Genomic DNA, 20969 nt, shown 5'->3' on the forward strand with positions numbered 1-20969 from the left:
CAATTTTTCCGCGAGTCTTAGAAATCGTCCACAGCTGCCACAATCTTTTCCGATTGTTGTACCACCTCACGCAACTCCCCCTGTCACGTGATTGCCTTATCAACGTCAACGCTCGGCGTTCTTTATTTTTATGACAGATGTCTGGTCCGTTGAAAAAGAGGTCGAAGACAGAGCCATCGTCTATAGACGGCTCACAATTTTGCTGTTAAAGTTTCGAGTGCGATGGAAGTGGGCCAAATCGATTCCCCGGCTTAGAAATGGGAAGAAATTAACTTGCGAGGGAAATCGATTAGGCCTCTCTCTCCCCGTCCGCCCCTCGCGTACCCCTCGCGAGGGTCCACGCGAAACAGAAAATTCTTATTTGTTGATACGAATTAAATTCGGAGCGGGTTCTCTGCGTCAGCAAACGTCGATTGATCGCGTCACTCATGAATTTTTCCGTAGCCGTCGCAGATAGAGATGTAACTTCCGACGATATATCACGATTCGCCGTATACCCCCCCCCCTTCGGCCGCCATAAATCATCAGGCTCTCTTTCCTTTTTACTTCATGCCTCGCGTTACGTCTGACAAATTGTACCACCCTGCACGTGTCGCAGCCGTTGGTACGTCAACAAGCGGAAGTTTCGCGGACGTGATTCAACGATCCCGTCGAATTATTGTTGCAGATGAAGATGGACATCGCGGAAAAGACGCGCACCTTGGAGTTCGTCGGGCTGAGCGTCTCTTTGGTGGCCTTGCTCGCCTCCCTTGCCATCTTCTGTCGGTTTAGGTCAGTCTTGGATTTTCCTGTTTGATCAACGCTGTCGGGAATAGTTCTATTTTTGCGCACTGATTTATATTGCGTGTATGTATATTTTTTATATTTTGTGTATCTATTTATTTTATATATCTTTTAAGTTTCATATATTTTATATATCTTGCATATTTTATATATTTTAACTTACATATCCGGTATAAATTAGTGCGTTAAAATTACTAAAATCACTTTCAACGCGCATGCTATACAAGTCAGTGTGCTGAAATAAATTTTACTATACGTACACCGTAGGAATTCGTGCCGTAAAATATATTTCAACGCGTACGCTCTGTACATCGATGCGTTGAAATGTTTAAAATGAATTCTAACACACGTGTCGCACAAATTAGTACGTTAAAATAAATTGAAAATAAATTCTACCACATGTGTTGCACAAATTAGTACGGTGAAATAAATTAAAAATAACTACTTCCATAAATACCGCATTCAGCACGTTAAATAAATTAAAAATAATTTCTACCACGCACGCTTCATAAACTACTCTGTTAAAATAAATTCCACCATACACATCGCACAAATTACAGTGTTAAAATATAATTAAAAATAACTTCTACCATACACGCTGCTTTCAATATATTCAAATAAATAAGAACAAAATTTGGACGTGCTGGAGTATAGTTAATATCATTCAAACTGAGACAGCTCCTCCGTAAACATATTTGCCATGGTTTAATTTCGAAGAGGGCGCGCCTCCGTAAAATTCTCTGTTACACTAATGCATAAAGTCCTCGTTTCCCTGGAAAATCAAATTAGATCTTCCTGCTTTCCCGGAACGGAGAAACATAGAGTCGCAGCTAAAAGCGATTTACCTGGAAAAATGAAGGACTCTGTTTGTGCCATGGAACTGGGTTAATCTCGTCCCAAGACACAACGGTAATGGAATGAAGACTTTAACGGTGTCAAAGATTTCCGAATGCGTAAAGTCATCGTAGCCAGCCGTTCGAGACAAAACGCCGACTGCTATTTTCACGTCGAGAAGTCGACGCGTCCCCTCGGCTCGTTCGCTCGCAGCGTGCTGCACATAAATATCGTGTTTCCTCGACTCTGGATACCGCTAATGGTTTCATTAACCAGATAATCGTTCGGTGTTCGCGGTTTAATTGGATTTCATATTCCATTGTCCGATTTAATTTAGATCCCTGCGGAACACTAGGACCAGGATACACAAGAATCTCTTTGTCGCCATGGTCGTTCAAGTTCTCATTAGATTAACCGTGTACATAGACATCGAAATACTGAGGCGGAAGACTTATGGCATCCAAAGGGGAATCGGCAACACCGTGAGTAAAACATTTTATATCGGCGCGTTTATTTCGGAATTTTCTCAGTCTGACGCGTTGACAGAAATTTTTTATTCTTTTACTGTGTTAGAAGAATGTTTTAAGCTATATATATATTGCAAATTTTAATATGATAGGATTGCTTTCATAAAAGTTACAAATATATTTGTTAAAGTCGTATGTTAGGTCTGAGAGGGAGTTACGTTTAAATCGGGTGCATATTTCAGAATTTTTTCAACGCCATGTCGCGATAGAAACTTTTTATCTGCTATTATATAAACGGGACTGTTCAAACTACCTACCTGAAAAATTTGAACTGGATAGGGTTTTGATTTCGAAAGTCACAAATATATTTATGGAGGTCCTTTTATGATCGCACGTAACAGATTTGAGGAAGGTGTTTCGAAGATGAATGTTGCTTGATTGAAAATTTATATATTAAAAAAAATGCTTTCTTTTCCGTTTACAGCCTGTCCTGTGCGAGGCTAGTTACGCTCTTCTCGAGTACGCTAAAACCGCGATGTTCATGTGGATGTTCATAGAAGGCTTATTCCTCCACAACATGGTCACCGGTGAGTCATCGCATTACGGCCACCAATTAATTATTTTGAAACAGTACACTTGCGAACACAGTCTTCTTTATTCGTTATTAAATTATTTATCGCTGCCATTGCTTTTTATAAATTCTTTCTAAGATTACGGTACAATTTTATTCGAAATAAGTTAATCCTTTGTGAATTCATCGTTAATTAACTGGACTAATGTTATTCCTAACCTACATGACACTGACCACGCACTATTATGCGCACATAAACGGTGGAAGGTTGCTCAGGCTATATGAATATTGATCATGCTACTGAGCTATATTATCTTGCTAATTTGTTCGCGAATGCAAATAAAAATTATACGCACGTTGGAATTGACTCGTGCCAGGGGTTGCTTAATTTATTCAAATTAATGTATTTCGCGAGACTGATCCGTGATTTTAATCGCAATAATATGTCAGTATAATTTTATGATTTTATAATCATTTTTGAACTGCTAAAAAATTGTCTATTATGTTCTTACTTATTTATAAAAATATTTATAACGTATATCTTCAAGATATTACTGGCAATCGAATTTTAATATACTCTAAATTGGAGATTAATTTCTTAAAACATTTTCGACTGGTACAATATTAATTCTTACGTTCCCAATTTATTTATTTATTCAAGTACCTGTGATATAGACCGCCAACATGCTAATCGCAATAAAATTTAAAAAAAATAGCTTCAGCTAAATACTCTGTTGCATTTCCAAGTTATTTACTAATCTAAATATTTATAATGTACATCTCCTGCAAGTTTCCATCACTTATCGATTTAATAACTACCTCATGATAGTTGTCGGCGCGACACGAACGTCAAATAGAAAAAAAGAACAGAGCGAATACTTAGCCGACTAGTTTGGCCTAATATTTGGCAGAGAAGGCGGGCGGAAAGTTGAAGAGCAAAATCGCTATAACCACGGCAGGAGTCAAAGAAGGGGCGGTTACCAACGGCGAGAGCACGTTCGAGGTCCGTTTAACTATGCGAAAATTAAACATTTCTCGGCTCCGTGCACACACCCAGTTTTTCCTCGGAGTGTACAGAGGAGCGTTCCCGGTTTGATTAAAAATTCCTGAATCTCCGACCTGTTTCCGGCTAGAATTAAAGATGCCCACCATTGTTAGGCGTCTTCGTCCCCCGGAACCCACTTGCTCGTTTTTTGTTTCGTCAATTCTGTTTGTCGCAGTGACGGTGTTCCAAGAGACCTCGTACTACCGGATGTACCGGTTCGTCGGATGGGGATGTCCGGTCGTGATGACCCTCGTCTGGGCAGTCATCACGGCGTTCTACTATCATCCAAGGTCGAAGTGAGTAGTGTCTCCTTTATTCGCACGTTTTTTTCTGCGATATAAATACTGTAACGCACCTCGCACGACGCTCAGTTTATGGAGAACCATTTGCAGAAGTTGCATGGTAACCCACCGGAAAGATGGATAACCCATTCGGCTCTCAGAAATTTCCTCGGTGTCCATAGGATTCTCAGCGTTTTTTTTCCTATAATCCATTGATCTTATTAGCAATTTTCCTCAGATCCATTCGACTCTCAGATATCTTTCCCAAGATCCATTAATCTTGTCAAAATTACTTCAAAGCCCATCATACTGTCAGTAATGTTCTTAGAGTCCATTTGTCTTGTACAAAATTTTCCTGGGACTCATTATATTCGCAACAAATTTTCCCAATGTTCATCAAACTTCCAAAAATCTCCCAGCTGTCTGTTCGACCTTAGGCATATATCTCGGCGCGCATTGGACTCTCACGAATTTTCCACGTGTCTGCTGGGTCCCTGGAAAATTGTGTCGCGTAGACGGGTCACCGTCAACCCGGGCGTCGCGCGGCGTGTTTATTGAATATACGAATATCGCGAGAGATCGCGGTAACATTTCTCACGGGTACGACGAATGATAGGTTTTCCAGATGTTGGTCCGGATACAATTTGTCTTCCTACTTTTGGATCCTCGAGGGACCTAGGTTCGCGGTGATATTGGTGAGAAAAAGTTTTCGAAATCTTCCAGATCACGGGAAATCCCGATAATATCGTCGATGTAACGGGGAAACCGAGGCACTCGATTCCGACACTGTCTGTTTCCATCAGTGACAGGAATTCAACGCTCGTACCCTTTTCCTCGTGAACGTCATCCCGCGAATTGATTTATTAATTTAAAATCCGTTTTCACGGCTCGCGACTCCCGCGGAACGCGATAATTTCTACCTACGAATGATCGTTTCATGAACACGATCTGTCTAAACGCTGGAATTTTTCGAACTTGTCAGCTCAATTTTCTGTTCCTGCTGAACATCCTGAGGGTGCTAGTCTTGAAGCTGAGGCAGAGTCACACCAGCGAGATCGAGCAAGTCCTGTACGTAAATTTGCCGCAGGATTAATTAACAAATGGCACGGTCGGACAAGATAGCAAAATGCGACCGGGCTCATATTTCTTTAGACCATTCGATTGTTCACTCGAGGAAGCTGGAAAATAATCTTATGTTGAAACGGTCAAGGCAATAGTAATTATTTTTACATTTATGTTATATTATATTATAGTGTGGTATAGTGTATTATATTATATTATACAACATTATATTTTTTCTTATATTTCAGAGTCGTCAAAAATTCCCAAAAAATGCAAAGTATCAGTTTTATATTAATTTAACAGTGAGAGGTCGTCGTAAGCATTATTGTCAATAATTTCCAATTAAGAATTTCGAAATATTCTAAACAGAGTACTTTCGATCGTCTTGTCTAACCATACCATTTAATACTGTTTCAAACTGAGAGATACCGCTGTATAATAATACGTGTTTAAAGTAACGCTATAAAGTAACGATTTCTCTTTAATTTCAGGAAAGCTGTAAGGGCGGCCGTGGTGCTACTACCTCTACTGGGCCTCACGAACGCATTGTTCATGTTCGAGGCCCCGTTGCACAACGTGAAAAAATTCGCGCTGTGGTCCTACTCCACTCATTTCCTGCAATCGTTTCAGGGCCTCTTCATCGCGACGCTCTACTGTTTCCTAAACGGAGAGGTGAGCGCGTTCGCATTAAAAACATAATCTTAACACATTGTTGACCGGTCACGAGTTAAGTCGTGTTTTCATTCCCAAACGTTGTTGACCGGTCACGAGTTAACTCGTGTTTACATTCCCAAACTGTTAACAGCCGGTGGCATGAGATAGATTCAGCGTAAAATTGCTGGTCACCAATGTGTTAACATAACCTTGATACTACTAACAAAACATTCTCCCAAGTTATTACTAGACTCTACGCAGAATTAAAATGTTCCCTACCAATCGCAGCAAACAAGAGCCCGATACGAATTTCAGTCTTCCTTTAATCGATTTAATTAAATTGAATAAATAATAAATAGCATAGAATAAATAATGGATAATAGAGAACAAGTACTAAGTAAAAAGAACGCTACGCTTTTAGAATTTTCCTCGTCTTTTAAATTTCATCTATTAATTTTAATACAATAAAATCCGTAATCCGACTATTACCGGCACATCGTCGCCCCTGCGACAATATAAAAAGGTTCGCAGGACGATATTGGCTTCCGGTAAACTCGAGGCGAAAGGTTCATTAATTTTGCTGGATTAGAACCGAATTGAAAAGTCTGTAATTAGTATCGCACCTGACGTAACCTCGCTCGGCTTCTCGTTTAACCATTACCAGCTCGCCAGTGATTGCGTCCAGCGCGAATGATCAAGTGGAGCCCCGATCATCCATTATGCATGGGAAACATTGCCGGGATAAACAATACACTCTTGGGAATACCTTGGGCAGCGTTGTAGCGCGTCGAAGTCGCGAGGCCATGATGGAAACGGTCGCGTCAAAGTGTACGCAGCGCATTCGGCGCACGAGGAAATTGCCTTTTAATAATCTCCTATTACCGGGCAACTTGCGTTTTACTGTTCGCGACGGCCTCTAATTGCAGTTCGTTTCCGTCGCAGCAGCTCATTTCTATTAGAGTCCGCGACTAATTAAACGCTGTTAGATATCAATTTTAATGGAGCCGGGCTATAGGCAAATTAACAAAGCGATAGTTGAATTAGTGATGACAGCCACGATTGCCGTCTGAATGTTAAATGAACGGAACTGCCGGCGCATATTGCACCGGAGGAGAACACAGGCCTGGTTTAGGGTAAACATTTACAGAACACTCGGTGCGAATATAACCGTGCGCCCGTGACGCTGGAAAAACGGAAGGATGGGGGGAAATTAGTAGGTTCCATGCTCAGTTCCAATTCTTTCGCAGATTGGTTCGCATCGGGCCGCGTTGTGTTAGCTCGGTTGCGGCGTATTGGTTGGGCGGCGTATCCTCATCGCCCAGTGATTCTCAATACATTTTTCGGCTGAGGGAATAGTTTTCATCTCGATTGCAAATTTTCAACCCTTCCTATGGGCTGCTAATAATTTTTCAATTTTTATTGGACCTAGTAACTTGACAGAAGATGAAGCTGAATATTTTCCTGACGGTCCATTAGACTTGCAGAAAATTTCTTGGGAGTCCATTGGACTTGTATAACATTTGCTGAGGGTCCATTAGACTTGTAAACAATTTTTTAAAGTCCATTGGACCTTTACAAATTTTCTGGGAGTCTAGTAGAACTTGTAGAACATTTACTGAGGGTTCCTTGGATTTATAAAAAAATTTCTGGAAGCCTAATGGGCCTTAGAAATTTTCTGAGAGTCCATTGAACTTGAAGAAAATTTTCTGAGGGTTCATATGACTTGTAGAAAATTTTCCGAGTGTCCAGTGAACGTTTAGAAATTTTCTGAGGATCCATTGGACTTGTAGAAAATATTGTGGCTTCCGTCCAATTACTTCCAACCGAATCAAACAATTTCTATAAATCAAACACTGAATTAAATAATACACGATGTCCCGAGTTGAACGCAAGTGCACTGACCAGTGGTTGTCCTGCAGGTGAGACTGGCCTTGGACAAAACTATTTCGGTTTACCTCTCGTTGAGAGGCACTGACCTGCAAGCAAGAAGACAGTCAACTTTCAGTGGTTGTCAACCCCAAAGGATTGCATCAGGTTAGTGACGATAACATTCATTGTGCAATCAATATAATATTAAAACATTCTTGCTTTACACAATATCCAAACGCTCACTATTTATATTGTGGTCATAAATCATGCAATTCTAATAATTCACAACATTCTTACTAATAGACTAATGTAAAAATAATAAAATTTAATTTACCTCTCACAGAAAAATAACAATACAAATAGTTTGTAAAATTTGAATGAGAAAGAGTTATTTGAGCTGTGCTTATCGTCCACCCAGTATACAAAATTCCACGAGAACGTCTGACAAAAAAATGAGTAACAGGCGAGCGTCTCACCGTTGCGTTTCCTCGTGAAATAAAAATCGTACTCGCGACTGTTCCCCCCCTAATTCCAACCTTCTGTGCCTCGACTTTCGAACGCGATATTAACTCATTAAGGAAGTTCGCGAACGGGACCGTGAAAAGCCTCATTAAAATTCAATGTATTTTAATTGCAATTAAACCGCGAAAGACAAGGCGCCGCGATTCTGTGCGAACTCAATGAAAAAAAAAATGGTTCCGCGGGATGGCTGGATTTCGAATTTTGCGGTTTCGAAGTTCGATCCTGCCCGGCCAGTGGCGTAGGCAGCGCTGAATTCTTGAACCGTGTCCCAAATTGTTGGCACGTGTGCAAGTCGAGCCGGGTTCGTCTTTGTTCGCGAGCATGTCTGATAATTCGCCCGTGGAACTCCGGAGGAGTTCGTGTATATACGACTGAATATTACGTGACCACCATCACCGGTGTTAATTAAACTCCGTTAGAAAAATAACCGCTATTATTCGAAGAAACCGTTGGTTATCTGTCAGCTAAAACGCTTCGTAAAGTGTAGCACGTGAATGATAAGAGAAATTGCACGAAATGAGGGCATTAAACAATTCCGGAAGAAACGTGGTGAACGGTGTTAGATGATATAGAAATTGCACGAACGTATAGCGTAAATTGATAGTGCTTGCAATGGTTAGTTATTAATGCTAGTACTGTAATTATTGTTAACATCGTCGATAATCGGTTAATTATCCTGCATACAAATTTTAGACTGCGTCAAGGTTTCCCGGACTTTATACGACTCGTACAATGTTTTCCAGAAGTCCATTGGACTGTCACAGTGTTTCCAGGGTTCCATAGGGCTGTCATGATTTTTTCAGAGGGTCTTTGGACCCGTACAAAGTTTTCCTGGAGTCCATCCGTTTCCTAAACCTTTCTCTAGGATCCATAGGTTCCGTATAAAGTTTTCCTGCCGTCCATTAGATTCTTAAAAATTTTCCAGAAGTCTATTAGCATCATACAAAATTTTCCTGGAGTCTATTGGACTCTTGGAAATTTTCCTAAGATCCATCGATCTCGTACAAAAATTTTCCAGAGTTCCATTAATCTGATACAAAATTTCCCATATGTCCATCGCTCTCTTAAAATATTTTCCAGCAGTCTATGTCTCTCTTAGACATTTTCCTACGGTCCATTGATCGCATACAAAATTTTCCTAGGATCCACATCGTCCTCATACGAAATTTCCCAAGGGTACACTGGTCAAGCGCAATCTTTCAGCAGCTTATTGGACCCGTGCAAAATTTGTCAAGGATCCATTGGACCCTAATCAATTTCTCGACGGTCAATTGAACACTGAGAAATTGTTCCGCGAATCACAAACATGCTGAAATGAAACCCGCATCGAATTTCCACGACTCCATTGGATTGCTATCGATTCCTTGGGACTCTCCTCGCATCGGCTGCCAGTCGCAGAGTTTAATAAAACAGAGAAAAATCCCTTGAAGGCATAAAACCGTAGAAAACAATCAGTCGAAAGGACGAGGGGGAGGAGTGCATGGGGAAGTTAATACCATATTTGATCGACAGTGGGTCTCGATGTCTCAGGAGCGGCCCTTATCGTTCGCGTTCCACCTTTGCCCTTTCGAGCCGAATCACGTGCATCAAATCATCTCGCGTTTGATCGGGATCCCGAAATCGGATCACTCTGCTTCACGGTTCGCTGCAGACCTCTCTCCCGTATGTTCCGCTACGAAATTCAGTGCGGCAAATTATTTTTAAAACAAGGTCGGAAAATGTACTCCGGAACACCGGCTGGGGGGTTGTCGCTAAAGCGGCGCCGCGCGGTTTCGGGCCGAGTTCAATCAAATTAATGAAAGCCCGAGCACTCCGCGAGGTGCTCTTCAAGTCCGGGAAACCACCGCCGTCGGCTGAGATGGATTTCTTGCCGGGATGGGATCGATTTTGCATGCAATTTAGGCGACCGGAGCGAATGCCGCGTAACCTTTCAGGGAGCACCGGCGCCTAAATTGCGGCTCTCTCGACGATCTTCGACCTGCCCCACATACTGTATCGTACAAAAAAAGATTAAGTCGCAGAAAAGGAACTTGATGAAATGCAGCATGCTCGAAAATTTCCTTCAGGGGGGGCGTCGAACGTATCGCAATCCATCAGAGGGCGCACGATTCTCCCGAGTCGAGGCTAGCATGAAGATGCTCGAACTAGACAACCTTTGCCAATTTATTTTTGAACAATCCACTGCACTGATCTTCTTGAAACTTTTTATTTATTTTACTAGGGCATCGATGTTGATATAGACATTTTATTTTTGAGCGAATCGTTCTTCAAATTACGACTGAATAATTTGTTACAAAGAGATTTTCGTAATTAATAAGAGAATCGTTGAGCCGGTGATACCATGAGCTTTTTAAGCGTTGTTGTCCGAGGGAGACCGATCCTGGCTATTTATAACAGTTCCGCCGGATGCAAATTGTTACGTGGGACCGACTACGGACGAATAAGAGAATGTAATGATTGTTGATACGCGCAGTGATCGAGATGGAGGAGGAGGAGATGAGACCTAGCGGTTGGATAAGACTGTGCTGTCGAGGTGGCAACACACCACCGCCGGACCGACCTGCTGAGTGAGTAATGATCGAGGAAAGCACGCCAATCCGCATTTAGATCATTGCCAGCATCGACGGTCGATTCTCCTCGCAAGATCATACCAGTAGGTAATACACACGGGACACGCGCGAGCCATGCATGTGCTGTTGCATCGCTTTTACTCGGCTGGTGCTTGTCGACTCCCTCCAGATCCCCTGGACTCTCAGACCTACCCTAAAGCCTCAACAAACCCATTACATAATCCCTTGAAGATCCTGGACATGAACTGGCAATGTTCAGAATCCATTGGACTTCTTGAAATTTGTGCAGTCGGCCTTGCAAAATCAGAAAATTTTACTGAGGTCCCTTGGACTCGCAGAATTTTTTAGTCATCCTTGAACGCTCAGAAAAATTGTTTACATCCGTTGAACTCTCAGAAATTCTTCCACTGAATTTCCTGACATTTTTCAATTATCCAATGGACTCTCAGCAACATGCATATTGTCTTTTACACTCTGAGAAATTTTACTTATAATCCATTGGACTCCCAGAAATTTTTTTAGATGTTCACTGGACTCTCAGACATTTTCCCAGCATCTCTTGGATTCTTATAAATCGTTGTGGTGTACATTGAACGAGCATGGAATGTTCTTAGGGTCCATTAGATTCTTACAATTTTTTTCCTTCGATACATTGGACTCTCGATAATTTTTCCTGTGCTCTATTGGACTCTCAGGAATTTTATACGGGTCCATCAAATATTTTCCTAGGTGTCTTGGACTCTTAGAAATTGTCGTAATGTATATTGATGTCGCACAGAATTTATGTTAGGCTCTATTGTACTTACACAATGTTTCCCTGCGATTCGTCTAACTCTCAGTAATTTATCTAAGAGTTCATTGGGCTCTCGGTAATTTTTCTTCGAGTCGATTAGACTCTCAGACATTTTTCGTACGATCCATGGAACACCCACAAACTTCCACACCTTTCTCATACACGGGCGTCTTATTTTCCACTCACCTGTCGTCATCTTCCCGACATTTCCCGAGGATCCATTGTCATTCCCAGTAGTAGTAACATCTCTCTACAGCAGCACACGTTGTCACAATGTATATATATATATCCCCTATTCTGCAATGAACCGTACCTGTTATGAACCCTCATCGTTGGAGAAACTATGAGCACCAATTCTCGCTTCCAATGCCCCCCGATCTGTTCTCTCTGCATCAACACGACTCTTATCTGCTAACCGTTTATCTATTGCCCTCCAGAGGCCAACAGACTACAGCCTCTACTTCAAGAACCACTTTGCGCCTCCTCCAACATCAGTTACCATCCCCCTGGTGCTTTGACACGAAGACCTGTCCGTTGTCGCAAAAGAAAATCGCTTTCTATGTAACCCGAGCACGTCTGCTCGCCGGTGTCACCTTAAACTCGCGTTTCAGAACAGCAGTCTGACGTAGCATCCCCACGCCACCGCAACCCCCCACCAAGGACACCTGGTCTGAGGACTCCGCTGACGGTAAGAGGATTACCTGGAAGACTCCAGCTCGAGGACCCGACGACCAAGTCCACTGTCTGATGCCGGACCATCTGCTGGGACGACTGTCAGCCGACTGAAACTGTGCGGACCGGCACGAACTCATACCCAGCTGAAGATCAAGATCGTTTGAGACCCGTGAACGCGACGGTCTCAGAGACGACGATCGACGAAACGGAACTCGGATCCGCAGGTTCCTTGTCGAGCGACTAACACGAAGTCTGACGCGCTGTCTGATCGATTTTTTTAACTAACGACGGGCTACGATTTTATATAATTGTAGACGAGTTTGTCGAAGTCTAAACCTCCGAACGAGATTTGGCGACGATGTCGTAGTCGGACAATATTGCATATCAATTCGTTCTCCTTTACACGATCGTTTGTTAAATGGATTTTTTATCAAGGATTAACCGAAATCTTTCAGTTACGTTTTTCGGGAATCGGTACGCCGGTTAAATTACCTGTACGGTATGTCTGAAGAGCGGTCGTTGTTGTTTGACGTGGTTTGAGACGGTCTGGACATTGCGCGAGTGGAATTGCTCCGACTGTTTTTTTAAAACGATTAGGCGAGGTGGTCCAAGGACGAAATTCTCGAAGCTGCTGTTCAAAGACAGTCGTCGAGAGCGCACAGGTTCGCGGTGGTCAGCGACCGCCCGACGAGTCAATTAGTCGTAGAATAAAATGTTTCGTCCAGTCTGATCGAACTGTAGACGATTCGTTGACGAGGTTTAACCTGGATTGAACCGGTTTGGAGCCGTTTGGTATCGTTTGAAGTGTCTGTAAACGAGAATCTCGAGCCGACCACCGAATCGGAATTGTCTGTAAACGAGAATCACGAGCCGACCACCGGATCGGAATAGTCTGTAAGATTCACGAGGGTTAGACAAGTTTCAGTTGTTTATCGTTTGTGAAAGCATCGTTCACGTTTTTACAATGTTATATTTTCCAACGTTCTCGAACGCTCGACGTTGAAAACGATCGACTGTTACACGTCGGGACGGACGTATGAGGGAACCACGAACTCGCAATTGACTCCGCGAGTTTTCTAAGTGAAAATCCGTTTATAAAGTAATCTATGGATGTGTGCAATCGCTGTTTATATGCTTCCACGAATTCTCTGTAACCAGTGCTTGCGAGGCTACTGTAAGACGCGCAGAATACAAAATGCCGATGTTTAATGGACCGCCGGAGGCAGACTCCGTTTAAACGAGCAAGAATTTCGATACGCGAACGGTACGTCTATTCCCCGGTAGAATTTTTCATTGAAATTTTTCTATGTCAGCGCGCGACCGCCTTCGATAGAAGGGGACTCGCTGCTCGCGATTCTGGAACACGAATCTCCACTTTGCTATGAAAGTTTCAAAGAGCTCTGAAAAACAAGAGGGCATCTGCAAACTTTCCTCCGGATAAAAAAAAAACGATCCCCCGGCCGAAAGTTCTTCTATGGGAACCGGCTCTGTCGAAGATCAAAACATTTCGCAAATGTGCACCACTACGAAAATTCAACCCCCTCGACAAGGAAAAAAAAAGGGCGGCATTCATCGGAGATCAGATGAAAGTAGTTCTTTCCGAAATAAAACAAACATCGCAGTCAGCCGAATAGTTTAGGCAGAGCAGACTTTACTTTTTAGCGATGCTTGAACTGAGAAAGGGTTGTAAGCAATCTTGAATTTAATTTGATTGAGTGCGTTGGAGGCGAAATTGAATTCATGGGAATTGCAGGATGTTTATGCTTCGTTAAATTTCATTGTGAACAGAACCGTAAAAATGTCTTTGGCTCTGGATAGTTTTCTGGCCTTCTATGGGTACTGAAAAAATGTTTCCCATAGTTCATTGAAGTTTCAAAGAATTTCCTAGACTCTTAATATTTTTCCTGTGATTTATAGAAATTTTTCCTGTAACCTGTTGGACTCTCAGCAATTTTCCTTATATTATAAAAAATTATTCTAATGTCTACCCGACACTTGGATATTTTACCTGTGGTTTATTATACTCCCAGAAAATTTCCTACAGTCTCCCAGAAATTTTTTTGTGATTCATTGGGCTCTCAGAAATTATTTAACAAACTATTGTATTGTATTTGTCGATACATTCGATAAATAAATAAAAACAAGGGGTTGAGCCGTTCCTCGAGGCAATATCAGCCTGAAAAATGTTTGCACCGCGGGATAGTTTTTCCGGAAAAATTGCACGACGCCCGAGGCGATGAAATGATGAGAGAAATAGTGATAAAGGAGACTCTTCCATCGAACAGGACTGGTCTCGGTTACGCGTGCCGGGCGTATTGTCTGGAATCCACTCGTACGCCGAATGAATGAGCTGCCTCCGCGTATTTCGATGTGAATCGAAGGCTTTAATTCTGAAGCGCTGCGATGCCACGTACCGATAACGTTTCGGAATTTACCCGATGTACCTGGAATCTCTCTCCGCAGGCGAGCAAGTGATCGATTACAAACCACTCTGATTACTTTTCCAAAGGAATCCTAATGTCGCCGGTTCTGAAACCCGATATACCGGCGCGAACCCGAATAAAAATCCCGGCGTCTTTCGCTGTCCGATTCGAACGCGTGTCGTCTTCCACGCGAGTCGAAAATATCGATTCTTGAATTATTGAAGTCGCTGCCTGCGGTTGACAGTCTCTTCGGAACTTTAAACGCGATTTCCGCGAAATCATATAGAATTTTTGCGAATGCCGACGTAGCAATTTCATCGAAATTTTGCAAAAACCTTCCGAATACTGTCGCCGAGATTTTCTGACTGATTTGAAATGTTTAAACGCGTTGGTCCGCTCTTTATAAATAAAAGTAAACGATCCGCGGATTCAAAATTTATATCTCAATGTCACGGATCCTGATACCAAAATCATCGCTCCGCCGTTAATTTCGACGATCCTCCAACGAAACTTACAGTATCCATGGAGGAAAATCTGTTGCTTAAAATGTGTCTAACTGATTTTTCATAAAAAATTTGTCGCCGTTCAACAAAAAAAAAAATGTGGCGCTGCTTGTCGACTACCTGCGTGTACGAGACAGCTGTGAATTGGAAATGCTGCGGGAAAATATTTACGCGTTTCCGTCTCGGTGACACGCTCTATTTTTAGTAAACGGTCGAGCTTATATTTCGCACCCGGTATATTTAACTTCTCCGGTGAAATTAAACTTCGCGCGAGAAAATTGCGTTCCGCGCTACGTAACGAGTTCTTTTTCTTGCAGAATTGCACGAGACAAATTCGTTCGACGGTGTTTCGCGGAATTACCCGGCGAAGTTACAGCGCCCGGAGCTTATTATCTCGGCTCGCGGGAGTCGATTATTCGGCTCGCTTGCGGAGAATCGTGTATTATCGTTCCGAGAAAGGAATTTCCGACTGGACTTAGCGCGCCCTGTATCTTTGTGAGCTTTGTCGAGAGCCGAGGATAATTAGACTTTAAGAGACTAGCCAATTAGCGGACGCAACGTTGCTTAAGTGACTTTGTAGCTGAGCGTTTTTTTAACATGCAAATAAATTATCGTGACAATGACCGTGTACTGACCGTAAACCCTTCCAACCGTAAAACACATGCATCCAAGTTACGAACCGTTTCACTTCGTGTCCCGATGACCAATCCACACGCTCCGTTGACTGTGTCTAATAAAAAACATACAGCAGAGCGAACAATTATACTCGCAGAGGATTTTTATTGCGACAGTGAACTGTACAAAAACGTGTCACGGCATAGAAATATCTTCCGAAAAGAACAACAACGAAATTTTCTTTGCAGATTGTTGTGTCACGATTGCAGAAAACGCATCGACACCGATCAAACGTGTAAAGACGTCTAGCTAAAGGAAATTCTGTTGTTAATACATTGTTAATAAAAATATATCAGCTTTACGTGAACTTCGGGTCGGCTACCGAACGAATCCACCTAGCACTGTTCACAAAAATTCGACGAATGGGCGGATTCAAGTGTACGTACGATTACTATACCCTTTCTCCATAAATAATACAACGTAAAACACAACCATCTTACACCGTTTTTCTTTCAGTCTCAATTGTTCCGAAGGAAACCAACGAATCGTTTAAAGTCCATCACTTAGTGGCGTGAAGTGAACGAAGTGTTGCGAAGTAGTACTATTCTCTGAAAAATACATTTATGCACGTCTTAGTTGCGATATACAGTTTCTACAGTCCCTCAAATACAAATACAGACGACGCAAGGTATAGTCCTCGCGCGAGAACAAGGCACCGTTTATATTCCCCCTTTTACTATCTGCGGGAGTGGGGCAGCCGGTAGTAGGGGGAACGCAAACGAAAAGGAGCTTTCTTGTCGCGCAAGGGGTATACGCGAACTCGTTGCTGAAACTGAAATCGTCCACCACGATAATTAATTGCCACACGAACGAACGGGGTCTGTTCGCTTGTTAACAACTTTAGTTTTCCGTCCCACACGCGGCAGGCAGAGAAATAATACTCTACGTCACGAAGACTATCACAGATACGTTATAAAAGCCGTCGAAGCGTCGAAACGGACGCTTCGCTCTCGGAGAACAGTGTACAACCATCCAGCGAATTATTCCTACGTCGAACATTACAAACTAGGATCGACGGTAATCGATATGAAATACTGTGACGTTGAACATCTCCCTCGTGCGTATGCAGCATAGAAAACGCTCGCAACAATTCCTTGCGTCCGATCGAGTCCGTGAGTCTACCAGTGAAAAAGTGTCCTCGAAAATTTGCAAAACGGAGGCGTGTCGCAGAAAAATAGAATCCGTGCTGCTGGAATAGAAAAAGTAGAAAAGTCACCGGGTGTCCGCGAGTTCTGTTCCAGCTGATGAACGCGAGACGTTCTTTAGGAAACGAGCGTCCACGTGCTTTAACCCTTTGCGGTCGTTTAAGTTTGTGCATAGGTGGCGCGTTGGTCGGAATTAATATTCGTTGTGCGAGTAGTAATATGTAATATGCACAATTAAATAGGAAAAACAAAATTCGTTGATTCTTTTTTTAAATTTTTGAATAAAATAAATGAGCGAATAGCTTTGGTAGCTGAGTGGCGACTCTAAAGCGTCGCTAAAAACGATTCTAAATAATTCTTATCGAATTTGCTCATGTTAGAAAAAATTGTTAAGAGCTGTTGACTATTGCACGAGTCACAGAATTGAATTCCATAATGTATAAAATGCTCCGGGTTGTATAAACTGGAAATTAAGTCTTAGAAAATGTTTTAGATTTTCAGTTGAAATGGCTTCGACCGCAAAGGGTTAATTCTGACCCCGATAGAGGTCTATCCTGGTCACTAACTATTGCTAACGAATATTGTCTGGTTTTAGTAGCGATACAAAGGGTTCGATAGAAATTTGATTCTCAGACTTCGGTGTCCGGCGATCTCCCGGCCGTCTCCTTCGAGTCCTTAAAACTCGTCGTGGAAACTGCCATCGGTGTCCACCATTTTGCTGCCTAGGAACAGCTCCATCTTGCTAAGTATCTCAGAGAGATTCAGCTTCCCGTCTAGGTTCGAGTCGGACAGGCTGATCAAGTGTTGAGCTTCTTGGATCGCGTGTCTCGGATTCCTCGGATCTATATACATCTTAAATAAACAAATAAATTGTAAATAAAATTCTAAAAGCCGCGAGAAGAATTTTAGAACATTCTTACATCGTACACGACTTATTAAAATTGTTAAAAGAAGAGAAACATTCTCGTTGAACTCGCGTTTCTTACAATCGACTTAGACAAATTTTGTTTCACATAAAAATCTACAATCTAATTCCTGTATTGATACTAGAACTGTCTAACCGGTTAGGATAGACTGGTTTCTGACTTTTTATTTTTGAGATAATCTCCTTTAATCGATCATATATTGTAACAGAAACCGTATGATGTTCGAAGAAATCCGATCTTGTCTATTCCAATAAGTACTAAACGTCTTAAAAACGTCCATTTTAGGTTTGAATGTGTTGTGACCTAAAGTAGACGTCTTGTCCCAGGCGATACAGAATTCTAAGAATGTTTCCATAAAAATTCTTATAAACCCTAAAAAGTGCCATAATCAGCACATCGACCGTAATCGATCACTTACCAGAAGTTCGGTTCTGTCAGCCTTTCCGTTCTTGTTCTTGTCAATCAAGTGTCTGAACTCCTGTCGCCTGTCCTCGCTGCCGCCCACAGCTTCATGCTTGTCCTCCCTCAGATCCAGACCCATCCCTTCGGCAGGTAGATCCGAGAACTCGTCCTCGGTGAGCTCCTCGTCCCCGTCACGGTCTGCGAAAGAACAATCACCATAAGACAACGTTCGCTGTGTCAATTAAGCGACTTCTACAGGCTGTCCCAAAAGTCAGTCACAATAAGAAAGCAATCCTGAGGGTTCCTGAGATTATTTCTGATTGCAAGCGATGTTTTGGACACTCTGTATAAATTAGGCGACTTGTTCGCTTACCAAATTTTTCGAACAAGTCCTCGACTATTTGCAGCAGAGCTCTGTGGCTGCTCTCGGGGTGCGTGAACGCCAGGAACTCGTCTAGGGCCAGCCTGTCCGGGTCATTCCTCGCCGCTTCAGCCCACCTGGCTCTGTCCCTCATGATGTTCTCCTTCAGCGTTCGCGACATGTCGCTGTGCTTCTTATCGTGCGAGCTGACATAACTCTCCGGGAACCCGTGGGATCTGAGAAAGTACGCGTGGTACTCTTCCCATGACACCTCGCCTGCCGCACGAAATTAGCAATTATAATCGCGGAGCTTTCACTTTCGATCAGTCGCGACATTAGCTGGCAATAATGACCGGGACGTGTATATGTTACACAACATTATATTATATCACCTCGACAAAGCTTTATAAAATTCTCTTCCAAATATAATAGTTTAGACTGAGCTGAAATGATTCGATTGAAATGTTAAATAAATAAAAATGACATCGTTCGAAATTGTGCTATCTACCATGGTGTATAGAGACGTCGTCCGGATTTCAGACGAAATTTCTAGGTAAATAGAACCCACCATTTCTGGGGTTCTTGTCGATAGCGGTGAAGAGGCCGACGTTCTCCCTCATGGCTCGACTGATATGCTCCGTGATCTTGGTGTGAATCCACTTGGCCAGTTCTTGGATGTCCAACGACTGATCATGATCGGTGTCCGCCCTCACGAATATATCCTTGAGCAGGGTCCTCGGGTTCTCCCTGTTCTCCGCCTCCTCCACCTCCCTGATGCTCTGCTCGTCCTTGCGGATCAACACCGCGCCTTTGTCGTCCCTCTTGCTGGGGGTCACTGCCTCCAGTTCGATGAACAGATTCTCGATCAACGAACCGTCGGTGTCCCTCTCGGTGGGACCGGTGGGCAAGCTCTTCAGGGGAACGCTCTTGTTGAACTTGACGAAGAGGAGGCTCAGGTAGATCACCAGTGGAACCATGGTGGTCCACCTAAGAAACCGAAAGCAGCGGAGATCGGAGTTGCAGGTGATCTTGTGTATCTAAAAAGAGATTGTCGAGTCAGCGGCGAAAGGCAAAAGTCGAAAACGTGATCGCTAGACTGCGGATTTTATGTATTTATTTAGGAAACGAGTAGCCGATGAATAAATATTGATTACAGTCATTTTAAATTCATCAGATTTTATTAAATATTGAAACATTTGTATATAAATCATTTTATTGGATATAAATATATGTTATTACATTTTGTTGAATTCTAGTAAAGTTTTATTCAAGTATTAGTGAGCGAAATATTTAAGAACGTCAATGTGTTACTTTCGACCTACTGAAACTGTAAAGGAGGTGTAATTTTTTAGCTTTTGCAGCGAACGCAGATAATTTTCCTCAAAGATAAATCCGCAGTCTACTTGCTAATCGGTCCTGCTGTTTCCAACAAATGCAGACCATTTTTGTTTCGCATAAATATCCAGCAATAGTCGTGACTCACGAAATAAGACAGGTACATCTCAGCGAGTCCGATAAACGATCTTCAGAGAAATCGTGGCCAGGCCATTGGTCCCCAGAAACCGCCTCTCTCCTCCATTCAGTTTGTCTACCACTCTGTCAGCTCGAAGACGTCCTCGCAGGGTGGCACAGGAGACCCCATTGTCAACACTACCATAGGAACCGCACACTGTCGATCACTTTTCTCACCGAGTACGTTTCGAGCACATCGCGTTCAGGCCATCGACAATCGTTGAGCCAGGAGCTTTCTCTGATTTGTCAACCTGTGACTCCGATTCGTCGAGGAGGTACTAGACATTAGTGGAACAATAAACTAGACAATAATTATCGCGAATTTGTTAACGATGATGAGGATTCGGGTAAACTCGACTGTTCTCCGTTGAAAAATAAGCGAGACTGCCAGAGAGACAGCGTACTCTCCGCACGCACGTTGCCTGGCGAAACGTTAACGGGGTATTGATCCACTTTCACTGTCGTAGCCTTTCTCTCTGCCCTTCTCTCTCTCCCTCAGTCTCTCTCTCTCTCTCTCTCTCCCTCTCTCTCTCTCTCTCTCTCTTCCTCTCTCCGGCGGACGACTATCCCCCGTTCTCGATTTTCCTCGACCGACTAGACTCCTCGTCCACTCTCCTTCTAATTGCTGGGAATTGGCCTGTCGCTCGAAGTACAGTAAATTCTCTAAAATTGTCTCTCGATTTTCAAATTAAGATTGACAATTTCAGAGGAACAGACACGATTATTCAAGGGTTTTATAGTCGTTGACAATCAGTTGTATGATAATTCCGCATTTTCTTGTAAGAAAATGTAGTACCTTGCAGATGTCGAGGCGAAGGGATTTAATGTACAATTTCAATTTGAATTATGGGTTATATAATTATAATCCTGTCGTCAAGTAAACTCAACTTTCATTT

General features: G+C 42.7%; 2 protein-coding genes across 2 annotated transcripts in view; one reads left to right on the forward strand and one right to left on the reverse strand.

The window, feature by feature from the left end:
• Positions 1-15654, forward strand: part of Pdfr (Pigment-dispersing factor receptor) — a 32597-nt gene extending 16943 nt beyond the window's left edge. Inside the window, exons 4-13 of the mRNA XM_078186978.1 lie at positions 668-771; positions 1955-2099; positions 2569-2671; positions 3876-3996; positions 4607-4676; positions 4964-5049; positions 5535-5715; positions 7617-7731; positions 10562-10655; positions 12063-15654. Of these exons, the coding sequence (XP_078043104.1) occupies positions 668-771; positions 1955-2099; positions 2569-2671; positions 3876-3996; positions 4607-4676; positions 4964-5049; positions 5535-5715; positions 7617-7731; positions 10562-10655; positions 12063-12075 (1032 nt within the window). The 3' untranslated portion in view covers positions 12076-15654. The remainder of the gene's footprint in view (positions 1-667; positions 772-1954; positions 2100-2568; positions 2672-3875; positions 3997-4606; positions 4677-4963; positions 5050-5534; positions 5716-7616; positions 7732-10561; positions 10656-12062) is intronic.
• Positions 15655-15812: 158 nt separating this feature from the next.
• Myd (stromal cell derived factor mayday) lies at positions 15813-20570 on the reverse strand. Its single transcript, XM_078186936.1, has 5 exons — positions 20045-20570; positions 19130-19598; positions 18574-18837; positions 18217-18398; positions 15813-17724 (listed from the first exon to the last, which is right to left on the reverse strand). Exons 1-5 carry the CDS (start codon positions 20060-20062, stop codon positions 17548-17550), a joined length of 1110 nt encoding a protein of 369 aa, XP_078043062.1. The 5' UTR covers positions 20063-20570; the 3' UTR covers positions 15813-17547.
• Positions 20571-20969: the final 399 nt, after the last annotated feature.

The sequence above is a fragment of the Augochlora pura genome, chromosome 7 (assembly GCF_028453695.1).
Source record: "Augochlora pura isolate Apur16 chromosome 7, APUR_v2.2.1, whole genome shotgun sequence".
In the NCBI taxonomy this organism is placed as follows: Eukaryota; Metazoa; Arthropoda; class Insecta; order Hymenoptera; family Halictidae; genus Augochlora; species Augochlora pura.